At 38.3% G+C, this 13,302-nt stretch overlaps 1 protein-coding gene across 2 annotated transcripts in view; it reads left to right on the top strand.

Annotated features, from left to right (window-relative positions):
- Nucleotides 1–13,302, top strand: part of LOC132126886 (forkhead box protein J3-like) — a 117,871-nt gene that overhangs the window by 38,780 nt on the left and 65,789 nt on the right. For both annotated transcript variants that reach the window (XM_059538482.1, XM_059538483.1), the window contains exon 2: nt 12,495–12,927. In XM_059538482.1, the coding sequence (XP_059394465.1) occupies nt 12,607–12,927 (321 nt within the window). In that variant the 5' untranslated portion in view covers nt 12,495–12,606. The remainder of the gene's footprint in view (nt 1–12,494; nt 12,928–13,302) is intronic.

The raw sequence follows: 13,302 nt of genomic DNA, 5'->3' as shown, positions 1-13,302 counted from the left end.
GAGGCGGCAGACTCTGAAATCACTGCTAGCGTCAGGCGCGCTTCAATATATGTGTAATGGACGAACTAGAACATCTGTGCCTTTCATTCACACAGAGACACACAGATTATGCATGATTCATGTTTAAATTTGTCTTTTTGTGGCTTAATATTTACAGATACTACTCAATGTCGTTATTTGATTTACATGTAATGACCTACTTTTGATTCAGTCATCCAAACTGACATATTCTGTGACATTCTGCGTTAAATATTAAATTAAGTTTTTATGACTGGATTTCTGAATTCCATCTGTGTTTTCCGCATCGCGGAAATCAATAGGGCCCTACATGCAGAATAGATTACTATCTGTTACTGTTTTTTGCAAGTGATGACTGTGCAGCAACAGAGCTAAACCCAGCCATGAGTATGACTCGGTCCGGACTTTCTATATATGGCATCATTTGGAGGAATTTATGACTGGGTGTAACTATAAAGCTGCATGACCAGGAATCCCTGGTCAAACTCCTCTGCAGGTTGGTCCAGTTGATTTCTTCCCTGTAACCTACTTCTGCCGTATTGCACTGATTTATCTTATACATTTTTGTGTTCATTTGCATTTCTTAAAGTGTCCCTGGGAATGTAGTATATTGACAACACATGCCTCTTGCCTCATATAACATGGCTGCTTTCCTGCGTTGTCTTTTAAAAGTAATGGGAAAGCTGGAACATCAACAAAAGATGAAACTACTGACCTGTGACTTAATCCTCTAATCTCTCGTGTGCCGCCGCGTTGTGCAACCACAGATTCCAATGCATTATCATTCTGGGGTAAGTCTTTATAGTGGGTGGCTGCTTTTGAACAGTAACTGTTGCTTTCTGAATTGTTGTCGGGACATCGCTAAGAGTTTTCCCTAGATGCAGTAACGTAAAGTAGGTTTTTTTTTTTTTTATTATAATGCATTGCACTTCAAACACATCGTTTGGGTCAGTTTTATGCACTCTCTGAGTGTGTATTTGTATGAATAAAGAAATGGCAATATTCCTCATGGCCAACAATATAATTCTGAACACTGAACTTTCACATTTTTAGCCTGTAATCTGAACCTTGCAGACTTGCTGAGAATAACCTTCGTCAAATATTACATTACATTATTCATTTAGCTAAATATAAATAAGGCTGCATCAGTAATACTAAAGCATGTGGGTTTGAAATCACCAACTTTAGTCCATTTTTTCATCAGCCCTCGCTGGTATTCCCCTTCTGAGTCATGTTGTCTCAGTTCTTCATTTCCTAAGGGATTAGTCCCGTGTGACGCATCATGCACCACACTCACAACCTTATGAAGCATTTTTGTCTCTGCATGTGTTCGGGTTGATATCTGCATTATTGCTCTGTTTTTGATTTTTTTAAACATCTGATTTAATGATCCATCAAAGTGCAAATTCATAATTACTGTGCATTGTGTTTGACACAGATTATGCATCTCTCTTCTCTTTCTCTCATGTTCTGCAACTTCTTTTTTTGGTGTCTGCCATTGTGTGCGAGTCCTAATGCGAATCTGCACCCGCCGGAAGGTAATGTGTTTCATTTTGAGGAGGATGCTGGAATGACAGCCAAGAGAAGGGGGTGGGGGGTTGTTGCAGTAAAAAGCTGCTAAATGACTGTAGGTGTCAAAGAGTCACATTTTAACAGTTAATGATGCTGCAGCAGCCAGCTCTGCCAGGCAATAAACTCTTTAATATGTTGTTAATTACTTCTGAGAGATTGGATATTGATTGAAAAGCAAAACGGGTTTAATTATAACCCAAGTGTTAATGTCATTCCAAGTGTTGACAATTTTAGGCCTACGTGAGATGAACTTGAAATGGCTAAAGCCATTCAGTTCGTTTATTTCAGGTTGTTTATTTGTTCGTTGTGACTTAATAGTTATAGAAGTGTGATGGATTTAACCTGATAGATCACGATAAACTGTCAGAATATTCCGAAGGTATATATTTTGGAATTAGACAAAAATTACATATGAGTGTGATTTATCAGTAGTAGAAATGTTTGTCATTATACCTAGAGTAGAGCAATTAACGTTAATTTAGTTCCGACAAACTCCAGAAATTTAGATCTTTTATTAAAGAGCCTTCCCATCTGAAAGTTAAGATGCATATCTTAATCAATAGAATGTTACATGCATAAGTGATTGTCTCTCATTTCATTTTATTTTATATCTTTATATATATATATATATATATATATATATATATATATATATATATATATATATATATATATATATATATATATATATAATGCAAGTGAACATTGAATTGTGTCTGCACTGCTCTGAGGTCCCATTGTGCTGCCTTGCTGCAGAGTGTCAAAGACCTTAGCGTTTAATTGCCAAGGAAAGGAACAGGGAATTCTGATGAGAAAGGGGGCTTTCAAGAATGCCAGGGACAAATGATTATTTTGCCAGAGCCTTAAGTGCTTTATTTGAGATTCAACAGCGGGCTTTTTGGCAAATGGCTGCCAGGCTGGCACTGGTTGACGCTTCTCAGGGGAGAATATGTGTTAATATGGGGGCCGCAGGCTCACAAAGCAGTGTAATTGAGTTCGCATGGTTGGTGTCAGGGCAGCGGCACTGCTTCGTAAACAAAGGGCACCTCCCAGCCTAGCTGCCAGGGACAATCCCCCTCCTGATCAGGGTTGTAATTCACTGGTAGGGCTTATTGAATTACTGGAATGCTGAGCATCATTTTGTAAGGGCCCGCAGATTGCACAATGAGCAGAAGGCCTTGTGTTTGTCAGCGTGTGCCGCTCTTAGTTGCCCGTCTCTGAAAAGCACTGCGAGTGGTGGCAGACTGCTGAGAAAATCTCTCTAATATCCCCAAATGGCATAATTACTCTTGCATAAATTCAAATTCCTTCCTCTCTTTCAGTAATTATTTGAGTGTATCTGCATCAGAGGTTACAAAGCCTGTTGTCTCTGCTTTTAACCCCATGTGACATCCTGCAGCTGATTAGCCTGTAAGGACTTTTTTTCTGCTCTCTCAGTAGGCACAAGTGCAGTGTCTGCAGCTGGAGGCTGATATTTGATTCAGTCGTAAAGGATAAAATTAATTTGTTTTACCTTTTCGTTCTTTGCATTCTGCATCATGCAATCTGAGGTCTGCTTAGAATAGTTATGTTGTGAGAATGAAGGTTGCACCATAACAATCATTATTTAGCACTCTGATGGACTAATGTTTTAGTCATGATGTGTTTTTGTTGTTTTTGATTTCATTTCCCCAATGACTATATAGATGGGGAAGTCGTGGCCTAATGGTTAGAGAGTCGGACTCCCAATCGAAAGGTTGTGAGTTCGAGTCCCGGGCCGGCAGGAATTGTGGGTGGGGGGAGTGCATGTACAGTTCTCTCTCCACCCTCAATACCACGACTTAGGTGCCCTTGAGCAAGGCATTGAACCCCCAACTGCTCCCCGGGCGCCGCAGCATAAATGGCTGCCCACTGCTCCGGGTGTGTGCTCACAGTGTGTGTGTGTGTGTTCACTGCTCTGTGTGTGTGCATTTCGGATGGGTTAAATGCAGAGCACTAATTCTGAGTATGGGTCACCATACTTGGCTGAATGTCACTTCACTTCACTTAGATGTTTGCTATTCAATCTTGGTTAAATAGGCAGAAAATGTTTAAAGGGGTCATCAGATGCCCATTGTCCTCAAGTTCATATGATTCTTTTGGGCAGTGGTTCCCATGCTTTTTCTGCTGAGCCCACCTATTGTAAAGAAAAATATTTTCTTATGTGCACCTAGGGCTGTCGCGATAACCGCAATATTGTAATACCGCGCTATTGACAAGCAAACCGCAGAGGAAAGATAGCAACCGTAGAAACCGCGGCAACCGCAGTGTTCAGGTTTTTTTTTTTTTTTTTTTTATGAGGCTGTGGCCTTATTGTTTTTTTTTTTAAATTTGTCACTGTGAAAATTTGTCATTCAACGTTAAATAAATTAATGATACAATATGGTTACAACTGTAATTTTCTCACGAGCCGTTGTAGCTTTATGGTGCTTCGTTTGTTTTGAATAGGCCGGCTGAAACGATGGGAGACGCTTGATCTCGTCCCAAAACCTAATGTCACGTTGCCAGTTTGGGAACCTTTTGGCTTTCAACCCAATGAAAAGGACGAGCCAACTAATATAGATGAGCCGATATGCAAAATGTGCTGCAAAAAAGGTTCCTGTGACGCGGCAATACATCTAATTTGAGGTCATCGAGAGAGCGAGAGAGAGAGAGAGAGAGCGCATATTAATCAATTAAAATGAGAATGAGAAATGTAAAATGAGAAAGTGTGTTCACCCCATTTTTGTTTGTAAGAAAAAATTTGATTAGATTTCATATCGCAATATATATCGCAGAAAAATAAAATATCGCAATGTCATTTTTTCCCAATATCGTGCAGCCCTAATATATATATATATATATATATATATATATATATATATATATATATATATATATATATATATATATATATACACATAAATACATACGCATCCTCTCAGACATGATCTTGGTTTTGACATATTGTGATTCAATAGTACTACTTAACTAGACTACTTACCGTCTAAACTTGTTTACCCACCTTTTTACTGGTGAATCTGCAGGTGAAATATGGCTAGTCATATTTTCTTGTCTTTTCCCCACACTGGACGCGACAAAGTAAACATTGCAAATCCAATTGTCCTTTGTGTCAGAGTGCTGGAGTTTATCAGAAATGGAATGGGGCAATGGGGCATGTAACTTAGCGTTACATCCTTCGAGCAGAACCATGGATCGTTCATTCATAGTTCTATTTGGCTCCCTGCAATACAACTCTGACCCTAAATAATGACCCTGATCGTGAAATACATTTATTAGCCTTAGAGTAAGGGAAGCATAAATTGGGAATTAGAGCATCCAAGGAGCGTGTGAATGCTATGGATTTATTTTAAGTCTTTTAAATGTTCTTTAATGTTATCCTTTTTAGGCTTTTTTATTTTATTTATTTATTTTGATAGAGGTATCGATTCAGGCACCGTATAGGCACCAGTATCGTTTTAAAAGTATTAAAATGGCACCGGTATCGAATAAAACCCAATCGATACCCAACCCTATATAGATAGATAGATAGATCTTAACACCGGACCACCGGCAGTAGTTGGTAGATTACCACCACGGCAATGCTACATTGAATTATATATCATTAAAAATGATTTTGCTTTTTTGTAAAAATGAATTGAACAATAAAAAAGAGCGCATTGGGTGGGAATTCAGTGTTCATTTGTCTTCGCTGCATTCCTGGCCCTTTGTGCTTTTGAAAATCCTGCGGCTTACACATTAACCTACCATTAACACGGTGCTACATTTATGATTATGAGCTGCTCGTATGCATGCAGCTCTCCATTTCTTTCCAGCCAGAGTGGCACTTTGCTGTGACTGGCAGATTAATTATGGAGTGCATGCATGCGTCCCCTGTAGACGGCTGATCTGGAGAGGCGGGAATCTGCCCTCATGTAAAGCAATGAGATTAGCACTAGGAGGACACAGCACCTTGGCCAATGTGTATCTGACAGACCTCGTTACTGGCACAGGGCTACTCCGACACCTGGGATCTCCCGGTCTGTGCACGCTGCCTTAAAGTAGTCTCTCTGGCAGGCCCGAAATCAGCGATGGCATCCAAGAGGCCAGGATGAGCGGCAGTCTCACTGTGACAATCCCTGATCTGCTTCAGGCTGTAATAAGCCGAACAATGCGCTTGGCTGGCAGTGTGCGCAGCAGAGCGATAATTGACACATCCTAAAAATGCGAGTAATGACTGGGTTATTAATGCACTCATTCTGGGGGTGGTTTCAATGCAACCATTAAGCCTTTAATGGAGAGGGTAGACTGACATTTAAAAGCTGGTGCTGTTACCTACTTTTCCATATAATGAAGATGAGTCTTTGGGCAGCGAACAATTACAGCACTCGACATTCAGGCACAATGAGCCGTTGCTATTTTAGTTATTCTTGTTTTCAAAAATAACTCGAGAGCAGTGCCTAGGGCATTGGAAAAAATGAGGAATCTCCTTTTTACTTTGGGGCAGGTGAGCGTGTTTCCCACCCCTCCCTGTTTTCCCTTTCATGATTGCTAAGACAACACAAGCCTTTCTACATGCGTAATAATGTTGTTGATGTAGAAGACATGGCCAGAGTTTCGGTTAGGAGTAGAAAAGCCAAAGGCTTGTTACTAGGTTACATCACTGTTGTTGTTGTGAAGCGGTGTGCCAGGTCTTCAGGCACTGTGGAAGGAGCTCACAGAGAGTGATTCCCCTCTGGCGAAGCCAAGTTACCCCCCCCCCCCCCCCTTCTCCACAGCAAGTCTGTTTACTAATCCACACATCCATGTACACACACGAGTTTGCTCGCGTTCGTTCCGTAAAGTAAATATTTATTGTTCACGTTTTGATTCGTAGAAATGGCGTCTGAGAGAGCATACAGCGTGCCAAAGCAATTAACATTTTCTCTTAACACTGTGATCGGATGATATTGAGATTTGGAAAGAGATTACTCCCAGTAATTGTCATCTTTGAATTACAGTAGGATCACATATGCCTTTGTATATTTTACCTTGCAAAATAAATTAATACTCAGAGCATTTTTTCACAGTTTGTGAGTTGTTACTAAACCACTCTCATTGTTCCAAAAATGGCCTTGTTAGTAAAATGTACCTTTTGCATATAACTTACATATACATGTTAGGCTGACCGATAATGGATTTTGCCGATACTGATAGCTAGGTTCGATCACACTGGCCGATACAGATTAATTAACCGATTTTTTAAAATGCATACTGAACAAAAACTAAAATAGTGCTTTATATATATAAAAAAAAATGGTACTGAATCATACTAGTAGTAGTAATAGTAGTAAAAGTAATAATAAAAGTAAATGTTGAAATTGCCACAAAATCCATTTTATTTTTTCCTAAATTCCATTTAATCTTTTTTTTCAAAATTCTGTTATTTCCCCCTTGTTATTTTTCAGGTTATCAGATCAAGGCATGAAACATTAATTTCATTTATCTTTTAATTACAAAAAAATAAGCAATCTTTTTTTGCCAAACAAAGGGGATTTACTATGAAAATGAAAACATGGAAGAAATGTTGTGTGATTTATTCCTTAATCAAATAATGTTTGTTTCATTTTAGTAGCAGTAGTAGGCTCATGTACATTATACTGAAAAAATGAGTTTTACGTCTTCATTTAGAGAGACAACAGAAGCTGAAATCACCGCGAGCGTCACACACGCTTCAGTATAAATGAAACCTCGCGTCTGCACCATTCATTAGTCACGCAGATCATGCAGGATTCATATTTAAATAGCCTTTTTAAGGCTTAATAGTTACAGATACTAGTCCATATCGTGACTTTGATTTGTGTAAAGACCTACTTTTGATTAATTCATTCAAAATTTGACCAATTCCATGACATTCCGCGTTAAACTGTGAATTCTGTTCTTATGACTGGATTCCGTCCGCGTTTTCTGCATCACGGAAATCACAGGGCACTACAATTATACCAGCACAATGTATACTCTTACACTTTAAAGCTGCAGTCCGTAACTTTTGACGCTCTAGCGGTTAATAAACAGAACTGCCTTGGTCTTGCGGAAGAACATTGTAGCCGGAGCTACTTCTCTCTGTTTATGTCTATGAAGAATCACAAAGGTACCGGGTTACTCCGCCGCGGTACCCCCGAAGCAATGTAAAATAGTCCGAATATAAACACTTATTATAGATGTACCCTAGTGATTCAGGACAGGCTAAAAACACGGTTTGGAAAATGGATTCATGGTGTACTCGCTTATTATATACATTTTGTAAATCTTGAACACAAAAAAAGTTACGGACTGCAGCTCTGATTGGTTGTTTCTTACCGGGAGCGGTGTATTTCTGCAAATGGCAACAGGACCACTGGGAGGAGCCAGAGGAGTTAGATTTTTTTCACAGATTATCTGTCTCATATTCTACTGTCAGGACATAATGACAGGGTTCACAAATACATTCTTTCATATTGAAATGTTTGCAGGAATATCCGGCATTACAAATGTGAAAACCACAGGAATCGGTAGAATTATGCACAATCCCGCACCCCAAATTCAAGCCCTGTTAATGTATGTAATTTTATTATTCGTTTTATACACTTTTCAGTGCATACTTCTTATGTGCTTTTATTATTTTTTATAAATATTTAAATTTTGCTTTAATCTATAGGAATTTGCTTTAACTTAGGCATTTTAGTACTTATTTTATTTCACTTGGGGAAGGCAACTTTTTTTTTTTAAGCATCTTAAACATTTAAAAGTTTAACCTTTTGTCAGATAACAAATGTGCATTAAATATAGGTGTGAATCTTCACTTGCTTCATGATTAAATTTGGTTACAATTCAGAGGGTAGTGATTTGTTTATAAATTATTTTAACAATGTTATTACTTAACAGAAGCATGCATGTAGAATAAATAATACAGACATATAATCGAATGTAAAAATAATCACTGCATAGTTTAGTTAATTAATTGCAAATAAACTGATTATTAATTAAAGCTGCAAAAGATATTCAGTCAATATCAGTCAAGAGTATTTAACCTTTTCTTTTGTTGTTTGATTTACATAAATGACCCAGACAGCAGCAGGTTAATGCACAGGTCTTGTATAATATTACACATCACTTTTAATATTTTAATATAACACATCACAAAAGTTAAAAATTTTCACTTGACAATGTAACTTACTTGGCAGTATATGAGACAATCACAAGCCTCACGGTTTTCTTCCAAATTTTGTTATATCTTCGAAGACAAACGAAGCTTTTACGGGTTTGGAATGAAATGGGGGTAAGTTATTTATGACAAAATGTTCATTTTGGGGAGGAGTATCCCTTTAATGCATGTTCCTCTGCAGCACGGGCCTGTAACTGAGTCATTTGTACAGATACCACTGTTAATGAGGGGAGATGCAGGCTACATTTTACTGCCTGGCACTGCAGAGGTGCGCTGATTACCACAGAAGTGCATTCCTGGGTGATGTGCATTGAGTCAAAATAGCAGCAGCCCTGTAGCAAGTAGGTGATGCTTGAGACCTAAAAATTTATCTGCAGATTTCATCATTCTGTATGCATCATTTGGCATGTTTGTAATGTATTACTTCATTAGTCAAAGCCTTAAAATACATTGTGCATTATGCACTTGGCATGAACAGCCACACAGATATTACAATTATTTATCCTAAGTCCAAATTAACATCCAATCAGCTTTTTTTTTGTTATAAGAACTGTTCTATAGTGTGTGTTTTATAAGTTCACTTGAAGAATTTTAGCATCGTTCTGGTCACTCTTAACTATCCAAAAAAATCAGATGACTTTTTAGTTAAAACTTGATGTGAAAGTTTTGAACTTTGCTTCAGTTTTTTATTGCAGCTTTCTTTCTTTTTTTGCATGCTTTTTTATATCAAACTCTTTTATTTTGATCAATACTTCAAAGTTTTTCTGAGCAATTCTGACTCCGCTGCCCACAGTTTTATCTGCTAGAGTCAGCTTTGGTGTTTCTTGTGAAGTCTTTACTTTTAAATGCATATGGTCATAATCAACGAGGGCAAAGCCTGCAAATTCTCCTTTATTGAAGAAACTGTTGTTATCAGACATATCCATGAGCCTTTTTTTTCTGAATCAATGTCAAGTGTTTGGGTTTAAATGTATTTTGAATGGGTATTGTTTTAAATAATTTAAAAAAATTAAATAAATGGTTCTCATGAAGTTTAATTTAAGGTAATAAATGTTGCATTCGTTGTGAAAAATAAGCAAAATCTGTTTAAAATAGTTTGAGATGAAATTAACATGTCACCACAGGACATTAATTAATGCCATCTACTATTTTGTGTAGATTTTTGATGTGTTGATAAGGTGACTCTGAAAACCTTCAGAATACTGGCTAACCATATAATTACATTTATGCATGTGGCAGAAAATGTTTTCCAAACGCAAATTCAGACTGTTTATTTTAGCAGTATATGGATAGTTGTCTTACCTTTCACATTTATATGGCTGCCGTCTGCCTGGCATTGCTTTCAGGGCGGTTGCCTGTTTGTTGCAACATGCAGCATTTTCAGTTTGTCAATGCAGTTTATTTCTGCAGTCTATGTGAAAATCAGATTGGATGCATGATTTTTTTGAAGAGTCCACTGCGTATAAATTTGATTTAATTTAATTAGCAAGTGCCCAAAGTTGCTCATTTTCTATATGTGAATGACGAAGATGTTAAATTAGAATTTTAAGTTTGCACTTCATACAGCTGGATCAGAGAGGTCCCATCCTTGTGCTGGAAAAAATCTTTTAAATTAGAGGGTCCTGACTCACCTTTATGGAAATGACAGAATGATGAAAAAAACACAGTCTGTCATAGCACTGGCCTCACAGACATCTCATTTATCAGATTTCAGAGGCTTGCGCTCGCTTTCCACCATTCTAGAGGAATTTCAATGAGGTTCCCGAGAGAACTGAGGAGGTATTTTTAAACCGAGGTTCGTCTGAATAATATGTGGGATATTCCCTCCCCAGTGCCTTTTTTCCAGTCGTGTTGTCATTTTAACAATAAGATGTTCTGTGCGAAGTGTAGATTGATTATGCCACCCGACCCTGTGCCTATGTGACTGGACACTTTTGCTGCTATTTTGAGCCAGAGAGGGCACCGTGCCTAAAACACAAGGTTGTTTGTGGGTGTGGGGTGTAGCCACAGACGGGAATGAGAGATCGTGCTGCAAAACGGCGACACTGAGGCCTGTTTACAATGCAGAGAGATGGAGGGGGGAACAGGGCTTGATGCTTACCTTTTTCCCAAAGAGCACGTGTGCTGCTAAGTTGAAAAATAGGAACACATAAAAAAAAATTAGGGGGGCAATGCAAATTTTTGTGTTTTAGCTTAATATGGGGGTATAAAGGGACTTTTACAAATATAATTATTTAATTTATCAGAATACAGAAAATACAAAAGGTTTTTATTATTATTATTATTATTCAGACTTCAGACAGACTAATTATGTAATTATTTGTAGTCCTATTAATTTAGAAAGGGGGAAAAAGTGTTGTCCTAACAGGTTAAATAACTTAATCAAAGATCTTTTACTTAAGAAAGGCTTTAATTAAAAAATACACAGAAGTATAAAGTAAACAAGTGTTTCAAGATTAGAGTGCAAAACATTTAAGTTCAAATGAACGAAAGAACAATAGGTAACACTTTACAATAGTGTCCCATTAGTTGACTTTAAAGCAGGTTAACATTAACGAACAATGTGCAATAGCTTATTGTTGGAGTAGTTAATATTATTTGTTAATGTTGATAAATATCACTATTTATTGTTAGTTTATGTAAGCTACATTTAATAATATTAGCAGATACAAATTTTGATTTTATAATGTATTATTAAATGTTGAAATGAACATGAACTAAGATTAATAAATGCAGTCATCGTTATTTCATATTAACTAATGTTGATGGAACCTGTTAAGTGTTATTGAACAATAATTACATATCGGTCAGTATTGGCCTACGGGTAGGTCATGTTTTAGGTTAGATTAAAATATAATAAAAAATGTTTAAGTTTTAAAATAAATAGCTCATTAAGTTTTTAAGTGTGAATTATTTGATGCTATGGTGAAGACTAAAGCAAATCTAAATATCGATATGACTGAAACAGAAAGCCAGCTTCCTTGTTTACAGGGTTGCCAGGGTAATAGTTGCATTTCTGCCTCTGTCAGTGCCATCTAGTGTCAAATGTGCACCTTCTCATATGTGCTATTTAAATGAAATTGTTTATAAAGTTAAATAATCATATGAGGATGTATCACTGTTTTTCCGTAAATAAATTGAAGAAATGTATTACTTTTCTTATAGGCTGCCATATAAGTTAGGATGTTTAATATATTTTATTCCCACTCATGCTCCTAAATAAATTTTCCAGTTAGCACACGTCTATTTTTAGTCGCAAATGCAAGTGAAATGCTCACATTGTCGAGTCCTGGGGAAGGATAGAGGGAGATAGAAAGGGTTACGCTACCCTCAGGAGAATTGGAATTCCTTGTGAACCATTCCCCCATTTGGCTGGCAGTTGTGAAAACAATTCCGCAGCATTTACTCAGTTTGCAGCTCGGATTACAGTTGTGCGAGTCAGCTGCAGGGTGCAGGCCGGAGGTAGGAGGTGGGCCAGACGGCTTGACCGGTCTGTGCAGCTCAGTGTTTTTTTTTTAGTTTTTTTATGTCTGCAGATCTGCGTCTGTTCTAGAGCTTCTCTCCAAAGAGAAATGCTGCCTATTTGAATGTGCTAATTAAAATGACATTGGTTCCAGCTGGAGTGGTTCTAACTATTGAAGTGTTGGCGCGCTTCAAAAGCAGTCGCTCATATCCTGACAGTGTCAGGCAATATAATGATCCCCTCTATTGCTCTTCTCCACAGGTTTTGTTTTTGAGAGACGCCAACAAAAACAGTGATCTGAGGGAGCCTCCTCGTCGTCGCCGCACCGGATTGTCACCCCTCCTTTGCCGCCGCCACCACTCGACCTGCCACCATGACGTCAGAGCTGGAGAGCAGCTTGACCTCCATGGACTGGCTGCCGCAGCTGACCATGCGGGCGGCCATTCAGAAATCGGACGCCCAGAACATTCACGGGCCGGGCATGGCGAAGAAGAGCGCCCTGCTGGACCCCAACACCACACTGGACCAGGAGGAGGTGCAGCAGCACAAGGATGGCAAACCACCGTACAGCTACGCCAGCCTCATCACGTTTGCCATAAACAGCTCGCCAAAGAAGAAAATGACACTGAGCGAGATCTACCAGTGGATCTGTGACAATTTCCCCTATTACAGGGAAGCCGGCAGCGGGTGGAAGGTAAGAGGAGAGGTGCTGACTGTAAGCGCCAGTTAATTTGTCATTATTTGCTTTCTACCCGTCAGAGACATTTGCATGCACAAGAGTGACATCCCTCCACTTAAATTCAATCAGTGTACTGAATCAGCCCTGAATTTAGTCAGAGGAGACTGCCAAGGTTAATGTGTGAAATTATTCTCATTTCCTATACCGTCAAGACTTTTTTTTTTTCTTCCTTTCCTCACCAAGGAGCATTTCAAAAATATCAAAGCAACAGCAACGCTGCTGTTTTGCAAAGAGCGATTCGGATCTGTTTATGACCATTAATATTTGACACAATACCTTGTCTTGTGACACAAGAAAATAAAGGCTCATTTTGGAGACACGTGTGTGAGA

The sequence above is a fragment of the Carassius carassius genome, chromosome 44, assembly GCF_963082965.1.
Source record: "Carassius carassius chromosome 44, fCarCar2.1, whole genome shotgun sequence".
Taxonomy (NCBI): Eukaryota; Metazoa; Chordata; class Actinopteri; order Cypriniformes; family Cyprinidae; genus Carassius; species Carassius carassius.
The sequence above is the reverse complement of the archived record's forward strand: the minus strand, read 5'-3'. Positions and strand labels throughout refer to the sequence as shown.